Source organism: Equus asinus, chromosome 6, assembly GCF_041296235.1.
Source record: "Equus asinus isolate D_3611 breed Donkey chromosome 6, EquAss-T2T_v2, whole genome shotgun sequence".
Classification (NCBI taxonomy): Eukaryota; Metazoa; Chordata; class Mammalia; order Perissodactyla; family Equidae; genus Equus; species Equus asinus.
In genome coordinates, this window is record NC_091795.1 from 34201489 (window position 1) to 34216793 (window position 15305).

The 15305-nt window shown below is 38.6% G+C and overlaps 1 protein-coding gene across 6 annotated transcripts in view; it reads right to left on the reverse strand.

The window, feature by feature from the left end:
* The window catches only part of CTNNA2 (catenin alpha 2), a 1089024-nt gene that overhangs the window by 213341 nt on the left and 860378 nt on the right, over window positions 1-15305 (reverse strand). For all 6 annotated transcript variants that reach the window (XM_044772747.2, XM_070511884.1, XM_044772741.2 and 3 more), the window contains one exon: window positions 4269-4421. In XM_044772747.2, coding sequence (XP_044628682.1) covers window positions 4269-4421 — 153 coding nt within the window. The remainder of the gene's footprint in view (window positions 1-4268; window positions 4422-15305) is intronic.

Sequence of the window (15305 nt, forward strand, 5' to 3'; positions counted from 1 at the left end):
ATGTTCTTGTAAAAGGGAATCCAGAGATCCCTCACCTCTTTCACTATGTGAGGTTACAACAAGAAGGCGCCAGCTACGAACCAGGAAGACAGCCTTCACTAGAACACTCCCATTCTAGAGCCCTGATCTCTGACTCCCAAAGCCTCCAGAACTGTGAGAAATAAATTTCTGTTGTTTCTAAGTCACCAGGCTGGGTCTGGTGACTTAGACTTATGACATAGACCCTCTATATTTTTCCATTCAAATGTTCGCCATTTGATTAAAAATTGCCTGGCATATCAAAAAACAATAGTAATAATAACAAGATAAAAATAAATACTACAGAAAGTCTGTCTCACTTTTGAAAGCCTCATGGGGCTCCATAATAGCTTACTTAAACAAGTTCATATTCAATTAAATGAAACATGGCACATTCCAGTCACCAGTCAAACACCAGGGGAAATGTATTTAAGAGTCCTACTCCATTTTGAATGTTTGTTGACAGCTTTTAAGCCCACCCTTCCCCCTTTCCACCTTGCTCCACAACTGGGTAAGCTGATAATAAAGCCCATCTTTTTTTGGTGCTAGTAGGGAAGCTTGAACCACTCAAATCCCAGCCCCTCACATGGAATTCTTGACCTCAGCCCCAGTCTCTAACATGAAAAAAAAACAAAACTACTTCTTGTTCTTTATGCTGAAGCCACTGTGGACTAGCTTGGGTGCCTGCTCTGCTCTCACCAGAAAGTTCCATTATGTGAGTAATAAAGCTATTCATGCCTTCTTGGCAGCTGCTGTTGCATCATCAGTCTCAAAATCCAAGCCAATCTTTTTTTGGAGTGGGGGTTGCCCTCTGTGGGACCACCACAAAACAGAAATGAAATTAACCCAAATATTGGAGTTCTTTGACTTGGATTTTAAAAATAACTATGAGTAATATATTTTTTTAAAGGAGACAATCTGATAATTAATTTTACTAGAGAATGAGAATCAATATTACTTTTAAAAAAGAATCAACTAGAAATTCTTAAAAAAATAATTAAACTCAATAGATCAGCTTCAAGCATATGACACAGATGGAGACAGGATGAGTGAGCTAAAAATTAGGTCGGTGAAAAATAACCAGACATAAGCAAAGCTTAGGGAGTAATTTATAGTCTTAAACGCATATATTACTAAAATAAGAAAGGCTAAAAATCAATGATGTGATTATTCATTTCAAAAAGTTAGCAAAATAACAGTAAGTTATACCAGAAGAAAGCAGAAAAAAGAAATATAAAGACAAGAGCATAAATAAAACAGAAAACAGAAAATCTACTAGGCTGAAAGCTATGTTTTAGAAAAGATTATCAAAGTGATACATCTTTTGCAAAACTAATCAATAAAAAAGAGAGAAGACACCAATTAGCAATAGAATAATAATGATAAAAAAAGAAATGTAATTCTGATCCCTACACGTTAAAAAAAAAACAACAATAAGAAGATATGGACAATTTTATAAGGAAAAATTAGGAAATTAAATGAAAATAAATTGCTAGAATACTTTCTACAAGCTGACCCAAAAAGAAATAGAAAATTTGAATAGTCTTATGTTTAGTAAAATGTAAGTTTGGTAAAAACATATTTAATCTGTAATTTTTAAACCTTTCCTCAAATAAATATGCAGGCTCAGGTTGCTATCAGTGTATTGCTCAAAACATTTAAAGAATAAATAATGCAGTCTTACACATTCATTCACATCCAAAAAATGGAAAGAAGGAATAATTTCCTATTCATTTTTTAAAGGAAAGCATAATTTTGATACCAATACCTCTGACGGAGACAAATAAAATATAAAAAAATAAGGAAACAAAAATCGTATAATTGTCACAAAATGCGCAGAAAACTGCTTTGATACAATTCTATACTTATGCATGATTTTTAAAAACTATTAGCAAAGCGGTAACAGAAGAGAATTAAATTAATCTAACAGAAGTATCTGCAAGCAATCTAGAACAAACAACATATTTAATGATAAAATATTTAAATTTTTTCACAGAGATCTAGAAGTAACAAAAATATCTATTACCACAATATTGTACTGAAAGTTTGTCTAGTTCAATAACGCAAGGAAAAAACAAAATACAAGGATTGGAAAAGAAGAAATACAACTGTCATAATTTGCAGACAACATGACTGTGTACATAGAAAATCCAAAAAATCACCAGTCAAATTTTTGGAAATAGTAAGCGAAGGAGGTAAAGCAGCGATTTTCTCAAACTTGGGGTTCTGACTGAGCTGAGCCTTCTGCTTCTCCCACAAGTTGAGGGTCAAGGATCACCCACAGTGGTTGGATTCCCCTACAGTGAGACCTACAGATGGGATGAGGGGAAATGGTAGATGTGTCCAGGGTCTATCACAGGAGAGGGGAGAATGAGTAGACAAGAGGCTACTTGGCCCTGGCCTCAAATATACACAGGGCATCAGGTTTGAGTTTCAAATATTATCTCCAAATGAAGCTACACACAGAATTACAGAAAGACACTGCCAGGATTGAAAGTAGCAGATGTTTATCATATAACTTTAAACTCATGTCCCTTTCTTTGCCTACAACGCTTATGACACCATCAACTAACATTTTCTATACATTCTGCAAGTTTCTTATAAATGCCATAATTATATAAATGGGATGGTATATCTGCATGTTACTACTATTATTTTATTACATACAAATATTCAAAACTTTTGTAGTGTTCATTCAGCATCATTTTTTTTCTTCCTTTTCTTCCTCTCCTTCCCCCTCCACCCCTGCTCCTTCTTCACTTCGCTTTCTCAAGACATGGGAGTGACCAGGGCATCCAAGAGCAAACTGGGAAAGGCTCCGGTTTCTTCAATGACCAAGTGAACTCTTGGGACCTGTGGGTGGAATGTAAGGGGTGATGGAGTGCTTGCCCAGAGGTAGGGACAGAGCCAGAAAGACTGCCTTGATATTATAAGTATGACCCTATTTTTAGCTGTAGGCTGGTGTCATCTCAAGACACTGGGGTTATGGTAGGAAGTTCAGGGGTTCCATTATTACGGCCTAGGCTTGTGCACACTCAACTTGCTGACTGCTGTTGTGGGTGATGGCTCAGCCTGTGTCCTAGAGGATGGGGGGCTCCCTCCGGGCTTGATGCAGGACTTCCTGCTGCCTGAGTGTCTTCAGACCCAGAGGCAGTGCTGGAGTAACCTAAAGAGCAGACTAAGCAGGTGCTTAGGGCACAATGAAGTCGGAGTACCGCCTTATCACTCACTCCAAGAAAAATGGAGAGGATTTCACATTTGATGAACTTATTTAGAATTTAATTTTGCCATTCGAAAAAACCCAGAAAATAACATTTTACTTTTAGTTTGCATTTAAGTTGTCCGTCATTTTGAGCAATTTTACTTTATTTTGAATTAAAGTGGGGGTATACCAGAGTTTTGCTGTTGCTGTTGTTAAGTGCTCAGAGCCTGCAAAAGTTTTAACCTGGCCTTGATAACCATTTCCTAAATGTGTCAGAATCCTTGCCCCTCCTGGACTCTTTTTCTCTAGCACATCCATTTCCTGTTTAATATCTTTATTTTCTATTTAGCCCCACATCACTAAACCCAACCTTTGCCAGGCTGATGGATTTCAAGTCCTAGATTTAGGCAGCCTGGTTATCATTTCACTTTTAGTTTGTTTCCCTTGAACAATATTTTTTTGCAATATTACACAGCACAATTTTGCATTTACAAAGCAACTCCCACAGATTTCTCTAAGACACAGAATATACTTATTACCTTGAACTTACATTCCTAGTACTGCCCCAGGATCCTTCACCAGGAGTCAAACATCTCTTTGGGGGAAGTGGGATGTTTGTTTCACAAGTTCATCACGTGGCCAACTAATGTAGGCTTAGGTGGGTGGAGTGGAGAGGGCGACAAGGAGGGAGTAAAGAGAACAGTGTTTAAACCTCCATTTAGCACTTTTAATTCTCCTCTCTCAAATCAAAGCTAGTATTCAGCACTTTGGATCATCCCTTCTACTTCTGTTTCAGCCTCTGCCCATTGTTCATGAAAATTAGCATGTTCCAGAGCTTGTTTAGAGTTGTGGGATGGAGAGAGGAGAGATTATGATAATCTGTTTCCTTTGCAAGGGATGGAGTAATCAGAAGGTAAAGAGAAGGAAGGTTCTAGGACTTTATTTCTCCAGGAAATCCATAGAAGGAGTGGCTATTGAAATTTCAAAAGCCATATGCAGAGATTAAACCTGTCAATAAATTGTAGTCTTCAGGCTTCTCCTCACTTACCTCCACCAGCTTGTTGGCGTGTTCACGGAAAACCTGGGCATATTCCTTTACTTCCTTTTCATTCCCACTCTTTGCAGCCTCAATGAGAACTAGCAAAGGGACGTTGGTTTCCAAGAAAGAATCAGATATGTGATCCATCACTGCTTTTCGAAGCTACAGTAAAAACAAAAACAAAAACATACACAATTAAGGAATAGAAGAGTTCTCTCTCTATGAGTCTATTACTCATTTGGCAATATGGATTAAATTACTGCCTGGGAATACAGAGTTTTTCTAAACTATGCCCAGCTCTCATTATTCAAGGAAATAATGTTTCAGCTCCCATTTTAATTTCCCCAGTGCTTATCATATCAAAGGAAAACAAAGAGAGATGACTGATGGCTGGTTCTGAATTAACTGTATTATATGTCAACTTGAAAGTTACATATATGGCCTGTAGCTCCATACATTATAGGCCCTCCTCCTATCAAAGTTCTGCTCTCTTCCTTCATTGGCCTAAATGTTTCCCTTCAGGTTTTGAATTGGTATTCAGTCCAAGTACTCAGGCTCTTGAGAAAAAGGAGAAATCTACACATCAGCCAGCAGGTGGGGAGAACTTTAGAGAAGAATTGGGCCTTTAAGCCACCCTAAAACCTTAACACTTTGTAGTCTCCTGCTTTGCTAGATCCATGGTTTGTGTTTGATGGAGGTAGACACATGAAGCATCTAACAATCTCAGAAATGCTTCTGCCCAGGTGTTATGATGATATAGTTGCTGTGCTCCAGAAAGAATTATTTACAATTATTCTTCAAGGTAAGAATAAACAGACTCAAATTTCTAACAATGCATAATTACACTTCATTCCCACATTGTTAAAATGGGAAGCAGAGCAGCTGGATGAAAATGAAATGAAACTGTTCCTGAACAATCACCTCAGGGCTGCTTTCTTCATAATTATGAGAATGTAGACCAGGAAGAAACACCCCAAATACAAATAAACACATGATAAGATAGTAAACAATGTGTATGTTTTTCAAAGAAATATACCCATTCAGGAGTATTCAGGCAAGTCTTTTGATAGAGTGGCACATACACATTAATTATCGGTCAGAAGAAAGGGAACTTTGAACAAATCTCAGTTTCTTTTTGTGCTAATTCCCATGAGGTATGCATGCGTTTAATTGTAACTTAGTTTGATCTATCTTTGAATTGAGTTTGACATTTCACTGTTTAAAATATAATAAAGTCTATGCAAAATTAACATGAATTAGTTACTCATTTGACAACATGTGTTAAATTACCGCCCAGGAATAATGTTGGTTATTAGTGAGCTCATGTATTCTAGGCACATTAAATGTGCCAGATACTTAACAAGATCTTTACGTATTACATCATTTAATCCCCACCACAACACTACAAGATAGGGCTATCTTTTGCCAGTTTCTCAAATGAAGAAAATGGGACTTAGAAAGTTAAATAACTTATGTGCAATCATAAGGTAGCAAGTGGCAGAGTCCATGGTAAGAAAGTCTGAAGGGGACAGTGCAATGAACCCTTGAAACTGACCTGCCATGGCCCTCTTCCAGGACTGAGCCCCACATGAAGGAGAAACTACTGGGAGTATAATAAAAATTGAACTTGATGAGAACAACAGAGATAAAAGAAAGAAAAGGCCCAGATAAAGTGGGGGAGATGAGCAAAGCCAGGCTATCTCACCAATAAGGCCATCATATTTTTAAACATCACACAAAAATAACAGAAGTAAGAGCTTTGTAAAGCTAGAAGAGCTATCTGCATCAGATCTCTTTCTAAACCTTCAGGAAGATTAAGTTTACAAAAAAAGGAGCAACTTAAAATTATGAAGGTCAAAACTCATCTCAAGTTATTATAAGAAAAGTAAGAATAAAGAATATAATATTATCCCTATATACAATGCAAGCATGCCAGAAAGATATGCCTGTACAACAAATTAAAAATTCAACATACTATTTCAAATAAATTAAAACACACTAAGGAAATGATACAAGATACAAAAGAACAACATAAATTATAAAAAGAAAAGATTATAGAGCAAGGTCATGAAACTCAAGAAAGAATTATAAACAAAAGAAAAATCATCTGAAAAAGAAGACTAAACAAGAAAGAATAAACACAGCAGCAAATGCCTTAAGAGAAATAAAAAGAGAAAAGGAAGATATTTTTTAAATCCAAAAGAAATTTTTAATTAATTAATATTTTAAATTTATTATTTATTTATTTTTGTTTTTGAGGAAGATTAGCCCTGAGCTAACTGCTGCCAATCCTCCTCTTTTTGCTGAGGAAGGCTGGCCCTGAGCTAACTAACATCCGTGCCCATCTTCCTCTACTTTATATGTGGGACGCCTACCACAGCATCGCTTGCCAAGTGGTGCCATGTCTGCACCTGGGATCCGAACCAGCGAACCCCAGGCAGCCGAAGTGGAACATGTGCACTTAACCGCTGCGCCACTGGGCAGGCCCAAGAAATTTTTTAAAAAGATAAAGATTTGCAAAAACGTGACTAATATTGAAGATAGGCAAAGAAAATTAACATATAGCTACCAAAGGTCCCTGAAGAAGAAAATGAAAGCAAGAAAACAGGGTGAAAACTAAAAATTGTAACTCATAAAACTTTTCTAAATATATATGCATATAAAATATATAAACTACATTCTGAAAAAAACATATCATGTACCTGAGAAGACTCACCCATAATATCAATCAAGATAACTAGATTCTAAAGAAAAAAAGTGGGAAGATCTTTGTGGATTTAGGTAAATAGAGCACATGACTTATAAAAGAACAAGAATTAGATGATCGTAGGACTTCTCAACAGTAAATCTTTATGCCAGAAGAAAATGAAATGCTGTGTTTAAGATACTCAAGGAAAAAGGGATGTGAGCGAAGAATTTTATAACCAGCAAAGCTCACTTTCAAGGATATAAGGCACAGATGAAATTTGATCAATATGCAAGAGCTCAGAAAATACTGTTCCTATGAGCCTTTCTTGGGGACTCGGTAAGAGAATGAGCTTTAACAACTAAAATAATTAGAAAAACATTAACATAAGAACTTTCAGTGAGCATTAGATATATATTTATTTATAGAACTAAGAATATATGACTGTTAAATGGGAGAATGTATATGAGATGGTTGTATGCTCTGTCAATGAAGACATAGTACAATATTGTAAAAATGAGAAGAAAAAGTGAACAGAATATATGAAAATATTTTAAGAGTTTTATGTAATTTTAATCATAGTGGTAGTATGAATATTGTTATTCTGACACTATTGTGTTCAAAGGTAGATAAAGCAAATGATTAGTTACGAGAGTTTATTTCTGATCTCCTGTGTTTTTGTTAACTAGAGGTGTTGCTGTGGAAGAAAGAAGATATAATGTAGAAGAGGTTAAGGAAAAGCTCTGTAATCCTAGATCTAAAAAAGATATATCAATAAGAACACTTGAGATTTTCAATTAAAAACACACACACAATTTTCCAGTTCTGTCCAATGAAAAGGTATAAAAACAGTGGCCAGCCAGTAGCCATGAACACCTTGAAATATAATTTTCCACTCCAAGGCTTCTTGGAGAAATGGCTGATTCCAGGTACCCTGAAGCTAGAAATGTACAAATAAGCCTGAAATATCTTGTCATACCAGATAGAAAAGAGCTGTGGGGACCTGAGGTTGGCCACCCCAAGATATGTGTCTTTGGCATCAGGATTATTTAAGGCTGATTGCTTTTGATAAATTGGGACAGGGAAGGAGGCTCTGAGGAATGGAACTTGCCCTTTGTTAAGACACACTTACATTTGTAAGGTAAATCTCTATCTGTAATAGGTGCCTCCCTCTCTGTACCAGGAAGAAGAAAGGAGATGACCTTCTCTCTAAAAACTCTTAATCAATACCAAAGGCAAGGACTTAAATCTGCATTTTATTGTGCTTCTCTGGTAACCTCCTGTAAGTGACTTCCCTCCCCCTCCCAACATTGGCATCTCCTTAAAGATTAAGCATCTTTCTTTAGGCTGGGAACCAATTGCAGCACTCATCTGTGACCCCCCAGCCCGAGGAACACACCTGCCACCCTGCGGCGCTCACTGAGACAGCAGACCTATCTGCCCTTTCCATCGAGAGCTGTGCTTACAGAGCAACCTCGTGACTATTGTAAAAGGGACATTTCAATCATGTGTGAAACACCCCGTGTGGGGGTATATAACCACTAAGTGCACCCCACTTCTTCGGTGCCCTTTCTTCCTTCGGGAAGAAAGGCCCTGGGCCATGGTTCCTCATAAAGCTTTGTTTAATTTTCTCTTGCTATTCTGTCTCATGTGAATTTAATTCGTTCTCCGGCCAGACAAACCCCATTTGGGAAGAGGAAATGTCTTCCTCCCCTACAGAGCTATCAAAGAATACAAGGGTCTTCTGAAAATAACTCAGGAGGCCCCTACTGGCCAAAAACTAGACAATCTGAACTTCACAAAGGGTAAAAAGCCCAGTGCATTGAAATTTATCAAATATGTTTAAATTTATGAGTTTATAATTTAAAAAAAGAAGGACGAAATTAATTGGTCACCTTAGAGGATGACAAGGAACCGATTCATTTATCTTGAAAGAATCAAGAATATATCTTGCCTTTCCTATATGAACTGGAATTCTTCACAATGAGGAAAGTATCTGTTTATAAACTTATTCCAATTAATAAACAAAAAAAAGATAGACTATCACCATTTTGCAACCTTTAACGAATTAAAATAATCTAGGTAATGAACATGAATGGTTTGAAAACGTCACACAAAGAAACAGACAACCAGACATCATGTGCCTTCTGATGAAATAGCACAATCCCAACTATAGCCTTACCAAATGGATTAAACCTGAAAGTCGTAGAGGCTCTGGATCATCAGAAGATACAGAGGACAGAATAACATACGGAAGGGCACCACACACATCTAATCAGCAAAATGCAAACTGTGGAAAACTTACAGTACAAACCATCCAGGCTCTTCAACCGATGGATTATAAACAAAGAATGGGATGGAGGGATTAAGAGACTAAAAGACATACCTGAAAGTGTGGGAAAAACTAAACCAGATCATCTGAAGAGGCACATTAGGGTGATGAAACCACAAAGAAACACAAGGAGGTGAACAGTCTGGAAGTTATCTTGCAGGGAGGAAGGAAGCATACAGAGGAGCTTCTAGGGAGGCTGGTAGAATTCTGTTTCTATTTTGTGACCTGGATAGTGGTTACAATAATAATAATTTAATAAACTATATATTTATTGTGTGTGGATTTCTATATCTTTTGTTATTTTATAATAAAAAGTTCAAAACAACAAACAAACATTTCTAATGTACACTCCTTCATGTTCTTTTCCATTTCTTTCTTGGTGGAATACAGATGACCCCCAAGGTGACCTGGCAAGCCATGAGTTAAAGATGGTGGATAACCTCCCTCACAATCAACCTGGGCCCCTGAAAGCATGGAGGAGAGCTTCCCACTGTCCCATTACTGGCCCTTTGTATTGTTACACAATTCTGTCGTGTTGGAACCTTTGCACATTTTGAAGTTTATTAGTCACAGTAATCGGTCTGCCCTAACTTAACTAGAGCATATTGAAACAGATCATTTGTTTTTCTTTTCCAGCTGGCTCTGCCTTCTTTCAGCTTGCCTTTCCTTCCCTAGATCCTTCCTACTTAAAGAGCGGACCACAGGCCAGCAACACTGGCATTTCCTGGGAGCTTTTTAGAAATGCAAACCCAAGGCCCCACCCCAGACCTGCATTTCAATCAAAATCTGCATTTTAATAAAGTGCTTAGGTGATTCCTCTGCTCCATAAAGTATGAAGAGCACTACCCTAGAAGACCTGTTATATCAGTCAAGCTCTTAGTTGCAAGCATTAGGAACTTATTCTGTCAGATTTAAGCAGAAAAGCTACTTTGTTGATTCACAGAACAAATGGACAGAACTCAGAAATGTTAGAACACTCTATGTCTTTGTGTCATCAGCTTTTGATTCAAAGTTTTAGGCAGATGCACCTGATTTTTCTCTGGATGAAATATAGACCCAAACTCTGGGTCATGTGTCAACACCTAGTTGAAAGAGTGAAGAGGGAAGGTGTTGAGAGGAAAGTGTTTTGTGAAAAAAAAAATGTTCTGGACATTGTAATTTCTTATACCAAAATTCATATAATGAAGAATTTCCCAAACACAGGAAGGGAATTCAGATGCTGACTCAAAACCAAAAAATGGCCGACAAAGAATAGATCTGGTAGAACAATAATTCAGGTACTCAAGCATGGTAGAAGGTGGAAAAATAGATAGATTTATAATAAATATCTAAAAGGTGATGGTTGTTTATAAGGAACAAGATCAGAAACTGAAGTAGGACAGGAATGGCAAGACTGCTACAACATTTCCTTTCTATGCCCACCCAGACATGATTAATCAATCAGCATTCTTTTATGCTGAACTCAAATACTATTTCATAATCCTTCTCAGCACAGTGCTCCAGGTGGCTACTACTAATCAATCCTATTTCTCCTGCAAGATTAAAGCTCTCTTTCTCTGCTGAAACTTCCCTGCAAATTAAGTTTTTCTGCATATCAAGTCTTAGGCGGAACTGGCTGTGTATGTCTGAGCAATCCAGTGCCATCCTGACTTTCAGAAATAACATTCAAGTCTAGGCTGGGCTGATGATATTTAACAAATGTCTGACCGTTTAACATCTGTCTTGTCTTTTAGACAGATGTTTAAAAAAACTCCTGTTAAGAATAACATATTAACTACTTCAGTACAATGATGTAAGACATACCAACCAAGGTCAAATTCGGCGTAGAGGGTGATTTTAAATAGGCTCAAAACTTTGAAGCCTTAAATCTGTCTGTGGATATGGCTGCTCCAGGCTTTTCATGGTTACTGACATATTTTACCATATTTCCTTAAGATTTGGGGTGTAATTGTTATTAAAAATGAAAAATCAAATCAACAAAGTTTCTGGCCCAGGAGCTATCTAGCCTCGGGGGCTTGACAAGAATTGAGCCTCATTAAGTCAGGCAAATTTTAGCCAGTCTGAAGGTCAATTAAGGTAATCAGTCAGGGCAGTAATCCGCCCCAAGCCACTTTAATAAGCTAAGGTGCCATCATTGCACACAGTTCACTAGTAATGGTGACACTGGTCATTGTTTGGGCTGGGGGTCGGGGCAGATGAGGGGAGCAGAGGCATATCTATGAAGCTTGTGGAAGAGCACTTAGAGAATGATCACTGTTTTTCCTTTACTTTTTTTCTTCATAAGAGAAACACAAAACATTCTTTAGTAACTCCATTCATTATCCTGATGGCACTGACTATCTTCTATGAAGAAAAATAATTTTAATTGGGATACTATCTTCTTTCCTTAATGGACCCAATTACTTAAAAAAAAAAAAGAACAGTTCATCGATGTCATGCTTTTCTTCATGCTGCTCCTCCTCCCCCCTCAATTCAGGCTACTCGATCAATTAAAAGCACAGCTGTCATCATTAGCAACACCTATGTGCATGGCCCCAGTAGCAAACATGATGATTTAGTTTAGCCAGATAAACCGTCCTTGTCTCTAGACTTTTCTGCTGGGAATGCTAATATAGTCAGGACAAAAGTTCAGACATGCCTTGCTGATGGAGTAAGAGCACTGAGGAAAACATAGATAACTGTGGTAGATTTGTTGTATTAATGAACCATTCCTCACCTCTCTTCATATCCATGCCCATTGCCAAGTTACTCTGTAGTGCTTGCCCTCTCTGGCTCTAGGATGGGCCATGTGGCATGCTTAGGGCCAATAGATGTTGGCCACCATGATGCATGCAGGGGTTTGAAAGGCTTATTCACCATTAGGCTTGCTGGGTCTTGTTCTCTGCCATTCCCAGGAGAAGGAAGTGCCCAGGTTAAGGCACTTGTCCCAGGAGGAATGGGACAAACATCTTGAATTGAACTGGGTCAACTCAGTCATTCCCATCAAGGCCATTTTAGGTCAGTCAAAAGCCACTGAACCTTGACATATGAGATGGCCTGACCAAGGTTACCACCTCAGACCAGTGAGCAACAAATATTACTACTGTATGCCACTGAGATATTATACTGAACTATTGTGACAATAGACAACTGATAAGATAACATACATATTTAAACAGAATAAGATTGGGGCGGGCCCGGTGATGCAGCGGTTAAGTGCGCACATTCCACTTCAGCGGCCCGGGGTTCGCTGGTTTGGATCGCGGGTGTGGACATGGCATCACTTGACAAGCCATGCTGTGGTAGGCATCCCACATATAAAGTAGAGGAAGATGGGCAAGGATGTTAGCTCAGGGCCAGCCTTCCTCAGCAAAAAGAGGAGGATTGGCAGCAGATGTTAGCTCAGGGCTAAACTTCCTCAAAAAAATAAAATAATAAAATAAAATAAAATAAATAAATAGAATAAGATTTTGTGGTCATAAATCATCTTTCTGGAGAGACATCTTGAAAATAAATTTCTGATCAATCAGTTAACTAGTTCAGTGTCATTCTAACTCAGTTCTTTAGCCAAACCATTAGATTAACAGTGGTCTGCTTCACATGTTCCACTATATGGCCATGAGCCAGGCTTAAAAATATCACAGGTGCAATTTCCTATTTTTAGAGATTTAATGAATTCATTAGTTAAAATGTTGTACCAAAGAGATAAGTCATGGGGACTAGGACAGGGAAGGGTTGATCAGGGCTCATCCTGAAGAATAATAGCAAGTGCTTGGATCCTTCTATTGGTTCTATTTTCTGCCCCAGCACACGAAGGACTGTGCTAAAGTCCCCTTCTCCTTCCACAATACGCAAGGGCAACTGCTTTCATGGGAAGAAGCAGTGAAATGTTGCTGTAGGATACAAGGGAGCTCTGGGATCGTTGTGGATCTTCAGATGGCCTCAATCCGGCAGCTACAGAAGCTTTCCATGGTTTTGGTAAAAATGTTAGCAGAAGATGTAGCCCACAGTTGCTGGGTGCAGTATAAGGAAGCAAAGGAGAGGTTGGTGGAATGGAGGGTGGATGCAGAAGGCAGAAGCTAACTGCAGCAGTAAGGCGTGGAGGGGAGGAGGTGGTGAGGAGAGTGGGAAGGGATTGGGGAAAATTACTATTTCATATTAACAGATTTTATTTAATGCTTATTTTGTGCCAGGTACTGTTCTAAAGACAGAATAACTCACTTACTTCTCTCAAGAGAGAAGGCTAGTATTTTCTCCATTTTACAGGTAAGGAAATTGAGGCCACAGAATTAGGTCACTTGCCCACATTTACATGACTAAAAAGTGGCAGTGGCAGGATCTGAATCCAAGTCGTCTGGCCCTAGAGTTCACGCTCTAAACTGCTAATGTAACACAGTCTCTCATATGTCTACATTGTGCCAGCTTTGCATACATTATTGACCAAAAGCAATGGACTATATGATGGTCGTGTACAAAATTCCAGGAACATACGTGATCCAGCTCCCTGGATGATGAGTGACATGCATAAAGAATTCTGGAAGCCTCCTCTGAGATAATAACAGTAAAATGAAGAAAACCCCAGTTGAGAGGATGGAAGAACAGATCCAGTGGCAGATGGACACCACAGGAGGGAATCAGTGGTCCCACCAGAGGGAGAAGTAATGCTGAGTCCTAATGAATCCCCACTCCAGGAGTGGAAACGGGCCTGCTGGATACTCACTATGAGACTCTGTGACTTCCTTGGGCTTTAAGAGTCTGTGAAAAAAAATGGAGGACTCATAGTTCAAGATATGTCTACTGCAAAAAGGTATTGATGGGTTATACTTGCTCTTTTGTAACCATTTTATTATAACTTATTGGTCAAAGTGTTTTAAAATGGTAAACTGTGAGATTCTCAAAAAAATGCTCAGGGGCCGACTCCGTGGCCGAGTGGTTAAGTTCGCGTGCTCCGCTGCAGCGGCCCAGGATTCAGATCCTGGGCGCGGACATGGGACTGCTCGTCAGGCCACATTGAGGCGGCGTCCCACACCCCACAACTAGAAGAACCTGCAACTAAGATATACAACTGTGTACGGGGGGGGTTGGGGAGATAAAGCAGAAAAAAAAAAAAAAAAAGATTGGCAACAGTTGTTAGCCCAGGTGCCAATCTTTAAGAAAAAAAAAAAAAAAAAAAAGCTCAAGCCTAGGGAAGTGAGACCCCTCCCAGAATGATGGGATCCACTTTCCATGGTTTGAGATTGTAATTATGGTATGCATGAAAATCTATAAACTAGATAGTGGCAGAGGTGAGAGAAGCTCTGTCTTATTACACAGAGATCTTTGAAAGCTGCAGATGAAGGTTAGTACTGTGACAATCTAGCATCCTAATTTTCATTCTTATTCTTAAGAGTTTTAGGATCAAATCATATTCGTCCTAAATATATCTCTCTCTTACATAGTCCACGAGCACAGGCACATCCAAGGGGGGAGCCAGAGTCCTCAGCAGTCGGGACCAGGACACCTTGAACTTGGTAGCACCCAGCAAGTGCAGAGACTCATAAATACTGCCTTCATTAGCTCATGGGCCCTGTGATTTGTGTCTCTGATGAACAGGGGCACATTTCTTGACCCCTCCAGTAAACAGGCAATGTAATTCCTCTGTAAATTGACTATTAGAATGGTTTAAATGCCCTTGCCTACAAGCTGAAAGGCATAGTTAACACTTTTTACATAAGCTAGAAGACCAAAATTTAGCTATCAATCAACCAGGGCAGAAAGGAATGACTTGACAAAATCATTCGTTAAGTCTGACAGGAGTCAAGAACACAAGGCTTTCTTCCAACTGTTTAAATGTATGTGTGACGAGGGAATATTAATTGCATAAGACAAGACATTTAAAGGTATTAGCTCAGCACTACCAGTCTATTTTACCCAATTAAGGCTATTCATCAATGTAAATAACTGCATTTTCTTCAGCAAACTGAAAAGAATGCAGTCAATGGATCATACCTACTCTAATAATCCACTTCTTCATGTAATGGGAGGGCAGAATGATGAAAGGATAGACACA